The following is an 18,319-nucleotide window of genomic DNA, read 5'->3' on the forward strand; positions in this document are numbered from 1 at the left end:
AGATAGCCTTTAAATCTAAAGGTATGTATATCAATATTATCATATTATTATCAAAAAATACGTTGTAACCTGATACGTAAAAAATAACAATATAAGAAAAAATAAATAAATTATAAACATTCAGAGTATTTTGTATTTCTGTTTTTACATATAAAGAAAAATTTTAAATTTTACAAACGATGGAATTGTTGTTATCAATAAAGTATTAACACAGACTATATTATAGTCTGTGGTATTAACAATAATATATATAATGGATTAAGTGTATATATATATATATATATATATAAGTGCATAATAGAATTTTCTTGTCACAAATTAACAGCTGAATGTTGAATTATTAAATTATTTACACTATTTTAGTCTTAATTTATAGTCGAGTCGTATCCTATGTTTACTAATTATAAGTGAATAAAGAATACACGAATAATCTCAATGTGTAGGTAAATTTTATCGGCAAATCGTAGTTTAATACATTCTGTATTAAAAATTAATTTTTGTGAATACGAAATAACAATACGCGCAAGATGGAGTACCTACCTACCTACTAATAATTAATTTTAATAATTATCATTCTTAGAACTCGTAAAAAAAGTTAGTACTTACTTTAAAAATGGATACTATTAATACTTAGATATTTGACGCTATTTTTTAACGTTGATAAATGATAATAAATATTATTTGAATGCAAACACTGTAAACCTATAGTTATATAGTAGTTACTTTAAGTTATAAGCTATAAAATTATATTATTGTTCAATGTCTTTAGCTTTATATTCGCGCGTGTTTAAATACTAAATACATTTGAATAAACGCAATAAGTCCTTACTTTTATATTATTGTCATATTTTAATATTTCATGATATGTATTTTTGTGTGGTGTGTAATGTGCAAAGTGTGTTCAAAACTTTAAAGCCAAACATCAAATATTGTTTTATGATAGTTTAAAGTTTAACTTAATATATTGAAGCTTAAATTTTATAATGATTATCTTTTAGATTTTTTAAATTTCATTACCTAATTAATACTGCAGGGTGCGGCGTAATGGACTTTCATATTTCAAATATCATTAGCGGGTAATCACAATGATTAGATTACAGTGGTTTATTTTGCTAGATTAGATTATTAATAAGGTTTTTATTTGTCACCATGCTGTGGTCCGGTGAACAACGTGGTTTTTTTATCGAGGCGTTTTTCAAAAACGCCGAATGTGTGACTGCGACACTGCAAAGAGCATTTCGCGTTCGGTTCGGTTTGAATCCAAACGAAAGTGTACCATTTCCTTAACATACCATTTCCTAACCTTATGGGTATACCTCAAAGCTGAAGTTTTCAAACATCGACTTAGAACCATTTAAGAACTAAAGGAGGCTATTCGTCAAGAAATCTCTGCGATTTCACTCGATATGCTGGCTAGAGTGATGGAAAACCTTGAGAACACTTTCCATACATGCATTGCTCTTCAAGGCAATCATTTAGACGATATAATTTTAAAAAACCCTTATATATATAAAGTAATATATAGGTTATATATAGGTAATGTAGTTTTTAAAATAATTTTTTTTCGATATCTTGTATGGTTTTTTTTTTTTTTAATTCATCTCGGAAATGTGGGAGTCCATTATGCCGCACTCTGTATATAATAATAAAGTGATGTATGTAGTTAATAGTGTATTATATATGTTTTATTTTTTCAAATTTAGTTAAAATGCAAGTTATGTTATTTTATATTATTAATCTGAAAAATGGAAAAAAAGATAACGTTTACTGAAAATACATGTATATATTATATATATAATATATTTAGTCCAAATTCCAAAAATAGATACGTGATTGAGGAGCTAATGATCTATATAAGCTGCTGAAGTCTACAATATTTGTAAATAAATACTAATGTTATAAACGTTTAAAAGCTAGATTATTTGAGTCACCTCTGACTAATATTATTAGTTTTTTTTTTTATTATTTTAACGAGAAAAATACAATCTAGATTTAGCTGTACTTTTGGCAGAACCGTGTCAAGTAATTCAGCGCCCCGGGGAAAAATTTAATTTTGGGCCATAAGTATAGTATATTAATCGCAAATAAAGGCGCCTGGGGGCAATTGCCCCCATTTAACGGCTCTGACTCTTGGGCACAATAAGAATATGTGATATCATATTCTTTTATATGAAAACGTGGAGGAAGTAGCCATCCAGTGAAAACACTAACTATTTGTTTATTAATATATTTTTATTTTTTTATAATTATATACTACAGTTTAGTTTTAACTTCTTAAATGTACGGAATATTTAATCTTATAAAGCCATAAATATATTTATCTTATATAGTCTATAAAATATCCATAATAAATAAAGGTTATATTATATATGTATACAAAATCACAGTTATTTATTATAATAAAGGTAAGTATTTAGTACATAGGCGTGTTCACGGGAGGTGCAGGGTATGCATCTTCACCCTCTGCGATTTCAGGTGGCACCATGAATTAAGAAAAATTGTTCAAAAAAAAGGGCTAAGGCCTCTTAGCCCCTTGGGTACGCATCAGGTTGCACCCTCTACGTCAAAAGTCTGGACACGCCTATGATTTAATATATACTTACCGTATTGCAGGTAATTTGTAACTAATATTAGCATCCATATATTATTAGATAACCATGATTGAATTTTTAAAAAAATATTCAATACCTATGACATCGGTGCAACTACTAAATAAGTGGTTTCCCACTAGAAAAAATATAATATAATGGATAAGTCAGTTACATTTTTTTATTCATCAATTACGTACTTACCTAATGTATATTGACAATTGAGTCTAAAATATTTGAACATTTATATTTTTATTATTTCTGTATAGATTAAAAATTATTTCTTGTTCAAGTATATTGTATATTTCAATTTTAAATCTTAGTTGTTGATTATTATTAAGTTTTAAATAGTTTTTTTGTTTTTAAATAAAAACATATAATAGTAGTTACAAATTTGAAATAATAATATTGTAGCAAACTATAGCAATTCACTATGAAATTAAATAATACATCACTGATTAGTGATTACTATATACTAAATAAACAAAAGAGGTCATGGGAGAAGATTTAACCAGTGTTTAGAACATTTATTTTAAAAACAAATGTATGCTGACGATGCTGAGAAATTCACATTCTTTGTCGTAAAAAAAAGAAAGAATTAATTTCTATTCACTATTCATTAGTATTTACTCGTAGTTTCTACATGTACGAATGCATTCATTATCAAGTTTTTCAAAAAATTGAATAGGTATAAATATACATGAAATTGAAATAAACTAATTTAGAAAATGTTGACGATGACATCAAATCTTTTCATATCATGACTAATATTAAAATAATTTTTGGTTTACTTGTTTTTCAAATGTACCTACCTTATACTTTGAAATATTATTATACAAGACCTATGTGACTTTGTATCTATCAGGAATATAACAACTATTTATTATTATTTTAGATTCTAAGCGTAGTAATTTAGACGTATTAAAATAATGGGCGTCGCCTGAGTGCGTCCTGCTAATTATATATCATACCTTTTTAATAGCCCAAGTGCATTCCCAATAACATCATTAATTGTTTTGGTAGGTATATCTCAAGTGCGTCCGCAATATTTTCGATGATAATATACTATATTCAATATCGGTACCTATATTAACTACATTTACTATTCCCAACATCCCAATTAACATTTTTACATTAGTCTTTGAAAACTATACGTGCATCTGCACTGCGTATAAATGTATAATCATAATGTGTAGTGATGTACTGATATGTATGCAACTAATAGAAAAAAAAATCAACGGTTTTACATCCTCTTTTACCTTTTAAGTGACATGGGGGACTGTTCCTAATTTCACATGTCAAGGTATTGAAGACCTAAGTTAGGTCACCTAACCTAATGGTAACCTAACCTTTTTTTTTTTTATGGCATCGCAACATGGAGATCGAACTGTTTGCACATTACTTGGTCCAAACACATTACTTGGTCCACGCACATTACTTGGTAACCTAACCTAACCTAATGGTTCTTGATTAATTAGACAAGTCTAGTTACTCAAGAGGTTGGACGGGGGGTGGGTCGGTAATTACTAGCATACTAGCATAGTGTATAACGTATGCAACTAATAGTTTTATTAAAATATTAATATTTGAATTTTGTATTAATTAATTAATTTTATTTAAAAATTAAATTCATTGAAGATAACATACAAAAATATATAACTGAATGAATTTCTAGATTCGATTATGTGAAAATCGCTGCATTAAGATTTCAACCAAAATTATAATAAATCAAATATTTTTGACGTGTAAGCCAGTTATTCATCTCCTCGTGCGGGTATACTCTGCGTAACTAAATGAACTGGGACGCACTTAGGCTACGACAAAATATGAACTTTTTCACTTGGGACGCACTCGGACGGTATCTTTATTATTCCGGACCCCTCGGAACTTTAAATGGGAGGTCATAACGGGGACCTCCCGGTATAATAATGATTTTAATTTTCTTTCCGTAAGTATACGTAAAGATTTTTTGGTAAAGAAATAATAATTCGATTTTTAACTTCAGCATTCTTTTTAGACTTAATTAAATATATTTGATACTTGGGGAGCAAAATTGATAGTAGTTTCTGTAGTGTTTTCGATAAAAATTAATTTAATTTGCGACCATATAGTATTACTAATTATAAAATATAAATATATCATAAAATATACTTAATGACTTAGTATATAGACTGATTGACCGTCTTCAATCAAAATCGTTTTTCGTATGCAATGAGTAATCATTTGATCCAAAATAATCCAAAATGTATACCTGCATAATATTTTATATTACGGTATTACTTACTTGGTAAAATAGCCAATGGCCAGATACACTAACACTTATTGTGCTGTTAAGCGGTTAACTATTTTCCCCTTTTCTATTGAAAGAAAATGTATAATATGTTACTATAATATATATATTATGTCACTGGACGGGGAAACAGTGACAGGAAAATGTACCTATTACGAGGATCTGTCCACGAATCGTTTAAATTAAAACAATTAACATGAATAACATAATATAGGAGGAAGAACTATTGACATTAGAAGTACCTATCAAAAAACTAATAGTAATAATAATTGATAACAGTGAATACTATATATTACTATATTAATATTTAATACTACAAAATAGATAGGTATCAGATAAAAAAAAAAGGTTCTCGTTAGTATCATAACATAATTTAGTAATTGGCAATTTACTGAAATAACATATTTTTACGCATTTTTTACAGTCTAAAAAGATGACAGACAGAAAAAAGAATAAACACCATTGTAAATTCAATATATTTATAATTTTATCATTGATCATAATCTAAAATTTTTACAAAAGTACAGATAACAGATACCTATCTATATTATACTATATTATAACACCTAATACTATTATACGTATACAAATGTTCAATATTATGTCGTGACTGTCGTGTATAAATAATATGTGCCTACATTGAACGATTGAACACGGCTTATATAGTTATATTTGTAGTACTGTACAGTGGGAATTCACGAATAACGCGTGTAGAGATATTATCTTAACGACACTTAATGGACGTATACAGTCGATGAGCCAAACATGGAACAATCGTTCATTCGTTCATATATTTTCATAATAGTTGTGTAAATATTTGCAGTTAACACGTGTGCACATGTCGTCCCCCCAGCCCCGACGACGTAGATACAATATAATTATTGGTAGAGTGTCAAGTGTGAAATTAATTGTTTCTACTTAGTACTTACTAAAAAAAAAAAAAAAAAAAAAAAAAATGGGTACCAACTACTGTTGCTAAATGCTAGTAATTAAATGTTAATACACGTATAATTGTATATTATACGCCTTTAAAGTTTTAATTATCATTTTATAGTATATCGTATAATATATACATATATAATAAATTAAAAAAAAAAATACCAATATTATACTTATAGTCTTATAAAATTATAGGTACAACGCGCGACAAGAAGATAATTTTCAGGCTAGTAGTTTTATTATTGAGAAATAATTATGTTACTCGCTGGTAGCTTCTGCAGTTCTGCACAAATGCACAAGTTTATGATCGCCATTTCGCCAATACAAGTAGTAATATAGAAGTATAATATAACACACATTATGTACCTATTTAAAAAGACATTTTAAGTGTCACGAAAAAAATAGAATTTGAAATTTGAGGGTTATCGTTTTAAAAAAGTGTCTTAGTAGATTTGCATACAATTTAATATTGAAATATACAAATATAGTGTCGTGATATACTAGACGACGAGCGGCGAGCGCAATCAATATGACGTAATAGTTTTCTTTCTATTTCCATAGTCAACTGTCGTTTACAAAGTATGCGAAATGAAAAAAATCCACAGAAAACAAACCGGCTGCCTGTGCCGTGTTGTTTTTTAAATAAAAAAAAAAAAACTATTTTACAAACACGTCTGATAAGTGTATACAATAATATGTAACTGTATAAGATCTAAATAGTATTTTCATTGATTATTGAATAAGCCTATGTGCGATTACTCCAAGTCCCGTTTGGGCGGCTCTCGGTGGTCCTGGGATCACGTGTTGGGCGGAAGTGTGAAAGGACCTCGACTCACCCGTAGGCCGTTTCCGTTCGAATCGCTCGTTTCTGCGGTTTGAACTTCCTGTCTCCCGCCAAACACAATGCAACCGTGTAAAGTCAACATGACGTCACGCATTCGCGCACGCCGACCGCCGTCGTACCACCCGAGTCTCTTTTACCGCTGGCCCCGCCCCCCACGCGCTCGTACCGACCGTGTTGTCACCGACGAGCGAACTGCTGCCGCCGCGCACCGGCGCACGTTGCACCAGTGCACAGTCAGTGCAGTGCACGGTGCACCACACACATTATCCCGTATCCGGTCGGGGACCGCGCATATGTTCCTAATCGCGCGCGTCGTGTTTGTGTACTCTTTGCTTTTATTATTTTTATATTTATTTATTATTATTATTTATATTGGTTTTTTCACACACACACACACTCACGCTTACATCAGGCATCACGCGCGCGCGCACACGCCACTACGCCAGTACGCCACAGTGCCACACTCTTCTTCACTCCCGAACGTGTTTTTTTCTTTTTTCCTTCATTCTTGATTCTTACACTGATTATAATTAAATCCGTTTGTGTTAGTCGTACGCTTTTTTTTTTGTTGTTTTTTTTTCTTCCGATCACAATATTTATTTATACATTTTTTTTTAACACACTCACATCCGCACGCAAAATCATTTCGTCGTGTACGCTCGCCGCCGTATTCACCACAATATATAGGACATATCCGAGAACACTAGGCATACCCACCAATATTGTCGATTTACTATATTCGACTATCGTTTCGCGTCGCATTGTGCACGCACAAGCAAACCGCTTACTGTGCTTAGCCCCTTCGCCGACAGACATAGTTGGACCTAACTACTAATTCGGGCCTAACAGACGACAACACACGCTCTACGATCAGAGTGTATCAGCTTCTTTTACTATCACTATTATCGCTATCGGTTTTCATCGTCTTTGCAGAATTTTAATTGACGGACTGCTGCGAGCTGTGACAAGATGATCGACACCAAGGGTAAGACTGACCATTACGATGTAATATATTACGTTTATTTAAGCGGGACGATCCTCTCTGGATCGACACTCATTTTTTATTGATAATTTGTTTTGACTTTTCATCCGTGTGTTGTTGTAGCCTATCGCTTTTTATGAACACTGCCGGAGTCCAGTCGCACTACAGCTAACCAGAGAGCGTTTGTAAGAGTTTTCCACGCTAAACATAACGTTATTAAGTGAGTATTTAGTGTTATAGAGTATTCGCTCCACACAATCGAATCCGTTTTAAAATTATTCAAAATATGTGATTTATTGACTCGTTTGGGTATAGCCGTATATCGATAACCTATGAGTAAACGAGAGAAGTAGTTAATTAATAATAATAAAATTTGTTGTCTGTTATTTTTGGATTTGTAAATTTGTGATTAGATTTAGAATGGCGGTGATGAGACGTTATCGAGAAGTGAGGACGTAATAATATCAGCTATGCTTTGGTTTAATAACCGGTCGTTAGTCGTTACTGGTTTTATGGCGCGATGATCATTTATCGTGTTTTTCCAAAACTCATCACCGGGCACTGTTTCTTATCATACATCGGGGAATACCCATTCGGTCGCAATGTCTATGCGTTAAAATAACAATTTTACATCTATCTCTTTTTTTTCAATTCTTTCTCCGTTTCTATCCGTTCGTTTATATTTTGAGATATCGTTTAAGAAAAAATTAATTGTTTTATAATTGTTGTACGTACCGAGTTTTCCAGGACAACGATTTCGTATTATCTTTAACTTCGTATTAACGTTGTTCGTCGAATCGAATAACTCGTTTCTCTTCGGTAAGTTCGGTTGTGTAATTTTTATTTTGTCCGTGTACTCGACGGGCAATGAAGTTTCTTAGACGTTAACGTTCATGCAGCAAAACCATATCCTAGTGGTTAGTTTGTACCTGCGACCCAGACACTCAGTAGTCAATATATCCACCGTCAACGGTATTTCAAAAGAAAAACCTAACTACTTAGTTTCCTATATTTTTATAGGTAGGTATGTAATGGTTTTTGTTGACTTGTTTTTATTTATTTGTTGGTGGAAATGCCATTCATCACTATTTCTACAATGATTTATTGATTTTAGTTAACAATTTATTTACTACCCACCTAGAGTATTAAAAAGTTGAGAATCTGTTTTTTTGTATTCTAGACATTTTTTTTTTTAGGATTTTAGTAATTTTTCTAAGAAAATGTAAAACCATTCTAGAAGTTAACTTTGTTGTATGTCATGAATAATGATAATTTACAAAACTATGAAATTATATACTTATTGTTTAAGCACTTAAATCATTATTAGTATTTCTACTCCTCATATATTTTTTTAAATTAATTGAGTAATTTTTTTTTATTTACGATATAATATATTTAAGTCAATCTACCTATATATAGTTACTTTGCTTAATATTATGATAATAGTATTAAAAAGAAAACATAATCTTTCATGTTTTTTTAAAAATTTAGATCTAAGGTGTTAATTTTATTTGCTAATTTTGTCGTTTTCCTTCAAATAGGTTTCCTTTGTATTTTCTCATCCTTCTTTCCTGCATTATTGTCAACTAATATGTCACAAATGAAACGAGGCCGCAAGGTATTTACAAAAATAGCAAAATTTATAGTTTTTTTTTTTACATTTTTAAAATTTAAACTATAGTTTCATTAACTAATTCATAATGTTACATAGCTAACGTATACTAGCATTGAAGAGAGATATCAACACTTGGAACTGTCTACTCTGCAACAACAAACATTTAGATATAATAATCACAACGTGGCGGATAAACGTGTTGGATCAACTATGGTGCCTAACCGAATTTTTGTCGGTGGTTTATCGAATGGCACTTCCGAACAAGATCTGCGAAATTTCTTTTCAATTTATGGCGAGGTTAAAGTTGTAAAGATTGTCAAAGATAAAGCTGGAGCTCTTAAAGGATTTGGTTTTATTACTTTTGGTTCTGAAGAAGAAGTTAAAAAAATAATTGATGCTGTAAGTTTATGTTAATTTTTGAATGAATTTGACAAATATATTTGAAATATTTGGTACTACATACTTTTTCTGTATTTCATTTACTTATCTGTTTGGTTAGCTCTTATGCTAATTCAATATTAATCTGTTTTTATATTACTGTTAACAGCTTTATTTTCTTTTTTTAGGGCCCTGTTTTGATATTTAAAGACAAACGTATCAACATAGCTCCTGCTTATGAGAAAGTATGTTTTACATTGTTTTTATGTTTTAATATATTTTAGATAAGAAAGTACATAATTTATTCTTATCAAGCATGTATACTAAAAAAAAACAAAACGAAATAAATCAAGTATCTAACTTAATATGGAAGAATAATTAATGTAGTTGTACTCAATCTAATTCTTATGTTCATGGTCTAAATATGTTGTTGAATTTTTCACGCCAAATTTTAATTTTTAATGTTCATACTTTTTATTAGTGTAATTTGATAGTTATTTTATATATTATGCATTAATGTGTATTAATAACTTATCATATGATTTTATAAATGAATATATTCCATATTATTTGAAAAACAATTATTTATTAAATAATAACACATTAAATTGTATTTTGGTTAAATTTAAATTTTTTACAGCGGGTAATATTTATTATTAAACTAAAAGAGATTTTCTATAATCGGCCAATTGCTTAAAAGTTTTTTTAATATTTTATAGTAGGTTTCTTTAATATACTATAGTGTACTTTCGATTATCCGCTTTGTGGATTATTCATAGACTCATAGTATTCCGCAAAATCATCTACATATGTGTATACAAAAATTATAAAATATTTTCATAATATATGAATGTTTAAATGAAAATAAAACGTGCTCTAATTTAATTTTCTTAAAATACTATTTAAAATTACATGATTTAATTTTAAAAAAAAACATTTATGTAGGTAATTATTACATTTTTGTTTGAATTTTAATTGTATAGATTATCTGTGGAATTCGCTTATTGTGTGCATGCCACCCTATTCTGCAGATAATTTAGAGTACACTGTAGTACTGTACTAATTAGAACATAATAGAACATAACTAATGTATATTAAATATTAATTAAGTATATTCAATATGGATTATGTAAGTATATTATATTAATTTGGTGTTTACTTGTTTTTTATTATTAATAGGATAACAAAAGTAATTACGATTCCAACAACTCTCCTCAACAGCAGTCACACTTAATGTCCTATAGTAGTCAAGTTCAACAATATTCAGTTCCTCCATTACCAACTCCAGCTCAACCAATGTTAGCGCCAGTTATGTACACCTATCAAAATGGAATGGCTTTTTTTAATATGCCAATCAATGGAAATGCACCAGTGACTCCTCAACCACCTGGTCCACCAAACTCCTCTTCAACAGAATCCCTTCCTAATGTATATGCAGGTAATTAATTAAAGACAACTATGATTATATTCAACTACCAGTTATCTTATAATTGTATTTAGCTCCTTATGGAACACAAAATGCTACTAGCATGCAAGGTTATAGTGGTCAACCTATATTCTATCCAAATCCAGTACCTCAAGTGCTGGTACAACAAGCTTATCCTAATTTACCAGTAAGCTCGGTGAGTTATAATATCGAGTGAAAAAAATTATATTTTTTAATATATTTTTTGGTTTTATTGATATCATTAATCTTTTATCATTTTAGGTTTGTAACAGTACTCAAGGATCTAAGGTTCTTTTTTCGGTGCCATGTGATACTCCTTATTATTCGGGAAATCAAATGTCAAGTATGATACCAGCTCCTGATATGGCCTATCCAATGCCAATTATGTCACCATATATGCCTTATATGGTTGCAACTTCTGATGGTGGTTATCCGTATTATGATCCTGTTATGGAAAATATTCAGGTTGTTCATCAACCAGTATTTACTGAACAGTGCACAAATCCTAGACCACCATCATCAGATACTTCGGTAATTGAATCATTTAATACTAAAAGTTTTACTTTTAAGCTGAGCGAGTTTAACTTCTTAGTTTTAACTGTATATTTTGATGTAGGATTTATTTTATTATCACTTAAAATTAAAATAGTTTTCTCGAATATTTTTGAATTTAGCCGAGATTAATGAATTATTTACTTTAGACCAGTGGTTTCTAAACTTCTTTTTGCAGTGCCCTGCTGTGAATACCTTGAAAGACAGAACAAAAAGAAATTCTATAAATTTTAAATTATTTATTACGAGACCATGGTGCCTTTAAGAAGTGCTTAAGAGTGCTTACTGTTTAGGAACTGCTACTTTAGACATGTTTGTTATAAAAAAAATCTGCTTAAAGGTCCTTACACACTAGGCAAATAGTTTGCGTACGTACGTGATTTTAAATTTCCACAAACGTTCACTTAAAAATTAAACAGCTTTTATTAAATTAGACCATTCGCACTTAATCAAGCGGATAAAATCTGCTATCGTCCGTGACTGTTCGAGCTTGTTTAATTTTAGGCAAACATTCGTCCAAAACTGCTTAAATTAAACATGTTTTGAATGGGTCTATTCACACTGGGTGTATGTTCGCGCGTGTTTCGCCCAACAACATTATGGTTAGGCGTGATTTTTAACCGCGTAAAATTGTATTGTGTGGAAGCTTTGTGTTTGAAATAAAATTCAAGGTGATTTAAAATCGCGCCCGTGCGGTAAACTATTCGCCCAGTATGTAAGGACTTTAAGTGCTTTTATTTGCTAACACGCTTGCTATATTTAAACATAGATTAAATAGATTTAATATTTAATCTATGATAAAAATAAATAATGGTATTTCCTTCCGTGTCATCTCAACTACCTCCGTATAGGAATCTATTTATAAATGTACATTCCCACTTGGTAATCTGTATCAACATAAATTGTTTTCAATGTATAATTTACTATCCAAGTATCTTGACATCAGATCATTAACCTATTTTATTCCTGTTTGTATTTTATCAATCAGTCAACTGTCATCCTGTTGTTTATGGTAGTAGGTTATATCTAACCTATGGAGAAGCTATGTCTAGCCAACATGAATTTTTTTTGTTTTAATTTACTATCCTCAGAAAAGGAAGCTGTCCAACTTATTCAAGAACTAAAAATACTAATTATTTAACTTTGCTTGAAATTTTAAAATTTTAATTAAATGTCAACAAACAAATATATACTTGTTTGTTCTTTAATAAATTGTGGTAGTTGAGATAATACGGATGATCATAATAAGTAGTCTAAGAAATATTTTGGTAGTTGAATGACACAGTTGTGTAGTGTGTACCCAAGGTAGTCGAGATAACACAGAAGTACCCTTTTATCTTAAATCAAAATAATATATATTTTGTTTTTAACTTAAATGCAATTAATCACATATTATTCTATTTTTTCAAAAATTTTTATATTCAATCGTTTCTTTATTTTGATAAAGAAAAATTTGGTAAATTTTACTATATTTTATGTATGTTGAATGAAGATTATTAGGAGAATTAGGTTTTTTATTTCTCGCTCAGCTTTTTATAAAATGTACGTGATGTTGAAATATTGAATCTGTGGCTTTAGGTAGGACAAGCGCAAGTAATTACCACGAATCAGTTTGTATCATTGATGTCAGTAGTTAGAAATGATGAGGAAAAACCTCAGACATATACATCTGAACCTCAGCAGTTATGCCTAACTCCAGTCATAAGTTTAGCAGAGCCTCCACCACAAACAGTCTCTCAACCAATTGTTTCTAAGCCGCCCACCACATCGTCTTCACCACCGGATCCTGAAAAATCTGACCAATCGCCTAATCAATTACTTATGACTCAAATCCAGTATAATATTAGACATCCCCCACCTTCTATAAATACACGTCCAGAGCAAAAGGACTGTGCGAAGCAACGTGGTGACGCTAATCAATATCAGAGCAACAACAATAATTTATCTATTAAGAATAATAATGATTATATGAAAAATGGACCTAAAAAGTATCTAGAGGCTCGTACATTTTATAAAACAGGGCCAACTACTATACCTCATCCCAGGCATACTAATACTACCGGTCCTATGGTCAATTCATCTTTTACTAGCCCATTTTTTGTTCCTAATACAAATTTCCGTCACCGATTTCCTAAAATGCACTATCCTGCTGTTCCTCAGGTGATGTTAAATCCAAATTATCCTTATCACAATCAGGGAAATGTACGTCCCTCTAATGGCCATCAGATGTTCAACAACAGAGGAGCGAGGTATGGTGGTGGCAACAACTACCAAAACAACAAGAAAAACTATAATGTAAGAAAGACAATCGTGGTGTTAATTGAATAATCTATTTTTAATTAACCTCATTGTTTATTTTATTATTTTTAGTCTTACAAGGGAAATAGAATCAATCGATATACATCTGACCAAGGTGATAATCCTGAAGTTTCAAGCAGTGAAGATTGTCGTACAGACCAGCTAACCAGTGTTGATATGGGCCCCCCTCAGGTAGAAGGAATATGTTCGGACATGAGGTCCATGGCCATTTAAAAATAAAAACAAAGAATTGCCGCTTTTTTATATGATCAAAGATTAATAGCTCCGACAAGACTGGCCAGCTCCTACATTTTTTTGATTTTTTATAGTATTATTTAACTTAATTCCCCCTCCTCATAATCCAGAAAATGGCAACTATCTTGGTCTATAAAAAAAATATATTTATATTTATACTTGCAAAATGTTTCGCCCTCTGTGTTCAAAATTGTTATTTATTGATAATTCATAAACACTTATTAGTAGGTAGTTATGCAAATTGTGGCGACCCTTAATGACAAAAAAAGGCTGTTTAACTGTGATAAAAAATTATTTAAAAAAAAAAATTAATATCCATTGTTCAGGCACCTTTACGTACTTAATCCAAAAGTCTTAATGATTTTTGCTCAATAGTGCTCGAAAGAATTTAGGTCTTATATATCAATGTATATATACATATATTATATATATTTTATCATTGTTAACATATATTATTAATGCCAAGAATATTATAGATAAATAATAAAAAAATTAATATCGACTAAAAGTACATTGACATTCTTAAATGTATAGTATATAGTCAAACTTAATATTAATATACTCACTATTTGCAAAAATAACAGACGGCAAGAATACTAATTATGATGGGTAACATATTGTATATTCATCAGTTTACTGTAAACGTAATAAAAATAAAAAAACAAAGTAATAGTAACTCTATAAAGTGATTTTTATTTTGTCAGTGTTGAGTTTTATCAATTGTACAATATTTATTTAATGTGTTATTTATAAAAATTTTAAATTATTCAATATTTTATTGTACAGCAAATAACTTATTGTCTACTGAATATTTTTTAAATTAAAATTTAATTTTGAAATATTTAAACTTGCAATGATAATATTTGACACTCTATCAAAAGTATGATACAATTAAATAAATATAAACTTGATTTCTATTATGTGTTACTAAAATATGTATTGGATGTATAATATAAAAACGAAATATTTTCTACTTTAGAGTTATTATATACTTGTTTAAAAATTTTAGAAGTCTGTATCTTTCAGTCTAATAATCTACCATTGTTATTGGTACAGTTAAAATCAGTTTTAACTAAATATGAAAATATCTATTTATTACAGTTAACCTTTTTTTATTATTATTAAGGTTAGCATTTTTTCTAAATTGATTTGATTTGATTTCTAAAATATTAATCTAAAGCAAACTTAATACATGAATTACCCAAATAAAATCATAAAATTGTATGTTATTTAATTTTAAAGTTCAATATGATTAAATAATTTTGTAAATATAATACTACATAATATATTTTAAGATGACAATGATGAAATGCAACACAAACGACTGAAAGTTATTTTGTTTTAACATTACGTGAACAACAGTAGTTTTATTGTGTGCCCATGAGATTCTCGTTACTGCCAAGTATAAATGTATAACAATAACTTATAACTATTAGAGGCAGGATAGAAAGGGAAGATATTATTAAAGCGGTATTTTTTGTGGACAATTAGTGATCTCTGAATTACTGGTATTCATTTTTGTATCCTATTGTAAATATAAAAAGTATGTTAGTGACAAGTTAATTAGTTTTTAAGATTGTTCAGTAGTTATTAAGTTTGTTAAGTTGCAATTATATTTATAGTTTATACTTACTATATTTATAGTTATTTAATAAATAATTTAAAATAAATTGTTTATAGCAAAGTGAAAAGAAAATGTTGTGTATTTTTAATCCTTTTGACAGTTTTACTTTAATAATTTGATACTTCCGTCATGATTTTTGATACAATAGTGTTAGACACAATTTATATTTATATATATAAAAAAATTATTTAAATATTTGAGAATATTTAGTTTTTTTTTAGTGTGTCTTGTAATATTTTGTAATTTAAGAGAAAAAAATAATAAATAATAATAATAAAAAAAATTAATTTTTCTATAATTTTGAGACATCTTATCAATTTTCTTTTATTATTTACTAAACCAATATTTTGTAGTGCAATGAATTTTTATGTTCATTCTTACAACTATTATTTATTTTTATTTTATAATTATCTGTAACTTTTAAGAAAATGTCATTAATATCAAGTGTACAATGTTCATTTGTAATAATAATTTTTAACTTAGGGCTAAGTAGACTATCTGACAATGTTAATTTTTTGCCGGGAATTATGGTACCGTCCAATTATGATGAGCAATGTAGGCAAAATTAATTATAAATTTTCTGGGCCATGTAGAAATCGTCCAATCTAACTTGGTTAATGTTAACCAACATTATTTAAACCATCAAACCAATATGAGAAGCATATTTTACATATTGGACTCTTAGTGTTCGTCAAATGTGGTGGGTATTTTGTAAATTTAATTTACTTGGTACAAATGACTTGAATAATTAACTATAGGTGTGATAATACAACAAAACAAGTGTAAAAGTTAATTAATTTAATAGTATTTGAAATTTGAAAGTGAATAGTGATGTACATGAACATCGTTCTCTGTTCTCTGCATTAATAGCATTGAGCATGGCTAAATAACATGGTATGACAGCAACTCTGACGATATTCAGTTGTTACGCGCATTCATTGTTATCACTTGAAAAATGACGTCAGCCGGTCCCACAATTTGAAATACTATTTAGCGGGAATTCTTATTGTATTATAATAATATATTGTATTGAGTTGAACATTTTCTATAAATATATTATACTATTATTATTACTGCTGCATATATTTTATAGTGATTATAATTCATAATGTAGAGTAATGGAAAAATGGAAAATACAATATTTGATTTCGCGCCTTTTTACCGAGACCGGATGCGAAATTTTAAATCGTGTCACGGCGGCTCCTAGATATGCCGACCACATCGATATGATAGTAGCAGCGTGATAACGTTCATCTTGATAGTAAATAGCATTGATAAGTAATTGATAATTAAAAATTAAAATTTGTCCTCTTTATAATTAATAGTTTTTAAATAATTTTTAATAATAATGGAAAATTCAAAGCCAGAGGTATAAAATAACTAAATATATGTATATTTTTGTATGTGATTTTATTAAAGGTTTATAGTCATAAATTAATTTGAATTGAATTACAATATTAAATATTTTTGTGTTATTGAATATGAATATAACTTATGTTTGTACAAAAAAATAACTAAATAAATATATTATTATGTATGTATATTTTTGTATGTGATTTTATTAAAGGTTTATAGTCATAAATTAATTTGAATTGAATTACAATATTAAATATTTTATTATGTATGTATATTTTTGTATGTGATTTTATTAAAGGTTTATAGTCATAAATTAATTTGAATTGAATTACAATATTAAATATTTTTGTGTTATTGAATATGAATATAACTTATGTTTGTACAAAAAAATAACTAAATAAATATATTATTATGTATGTATATTTTTGTATGTGATTTTATTAAAGGTTTATAGTCATAATTAATTTGAATTGAATTACAATATTAAATATTTTATTATGTATGTATATTTTTGTATGTGATTTTATTAAAGGTTTATAGTCATAAATTAATTTGAATTGAATTACAATATTAAATATTTTTGTGTTATTGAATATGAATATAACTTATGTTTGTACAAAAAAATAACTAAATAAATATATTATTATGTATGTATATTTTTGTATGTGATTTTATTAAAGGTTTATAGTCATAATTAATTTGAATTGAATTACAATATTAAATATTTTATTATGTATGTATATTTTTGTATGTGATTTTATTAAGGTTTATAGTCATAAATTAATTTGAATTTATTACAATATTAAATATTTTTGTGTTATTGAATATGAATATAACTTATGTTTGTACAAAAAAATAACTAAATAAATACCTATATTATTATGTATGCATATTTTTGTATGTGATTTTATTAAATGTTTATAGTCATAAATTAATTGAATTGAATTACAATATTAAATATTTTTGTGTTATTGAATATGAATATAACTTATGTTTGTACAAAAAAATAACTAAATAAATATATTATTATGTGTGTATATTTTTTGTGCTTAATAAATAAACTTTTTTTATATAATAAAACACTTGTGTTCATTAATTTATCTAATTCTAATACAAATTCAATATTATAGTCTTTTGTTTGTGATGAGTGT

General features: G+C 28.5%; 1 protein-coding gene across 8 annotated transcripts; it reads left to right on the forward strand.

The window, feature by feature from the left end:
* Positions 1 to 6,923: 6,923 nt before the first annotated feature.
* Positions 6,924 to 15,884, forward strand: LOC114132312 (DAZ protein 1-like). Of its 8 annotated transcripts, none has more exons than XM_027997727.2 (10): positions 6,924 to 7,646; positions 7,767 to 7,863; positions 9,185 to 9,261; positions 9,355 to 9,657; positions 9,825 to 9,881; positions 10,816 to 11,074; positions 11,137 to 11,258; positions 11,345 to 11,614; positions 13,214 to 13,930; positions 14,006 to 15,884. In XM_027997727.2, exons 3-10 carry the CDS (start codon positions 9,235 to 9,237, stop codon positions 14,165 to 14,167), a joined length of 1,917 nt encoding a protein of 638 aa, XP_027853528.2. In that variant the 5' UTR covers positions 6,924 to 7,646; positions 7,767 to 7,863; positions 9,185 to 9,234; the 3' UTR covers positions 14,168 to 15,884. The 8 variants fall into 8 exon arrangements, with proteins under 8 accessions (XP_027853528.2, XP_027853530.1, XP_050058824.1 ...); XM_050202868.1 differs by lacking the exons at positions 6,924 to 7,646; positions 7,767 to 7,863 and adding an exon at positions 8,469 to 8,663 and having other exon boundaries at positions 13,214 to 13,228; positions 13,796 to 13,930; XM_027997729.2 differs by lacking the exon at positions 9,185 to 9,261 and having other exon boundaries at positions 6,925 to 7,646.
* Positions 15,885 to 18,319: the final 2,435 nt, after the last annotated feature.

Source organism: Aphis gossypii, chromosome 3, assembly GCF_020184175.1.
Source record: "Aphis gossypii isolate Hap1 chromosome 3, ASM2018417v2, whole genome shotgun sequence".
Taxonomy (NCBI): domain Eukaryota; kingdom Metazoa; phylum Arthropoda; class Insecta; order Hemiptera; family Aphididae; genus Aphis; species Aphis gossypii.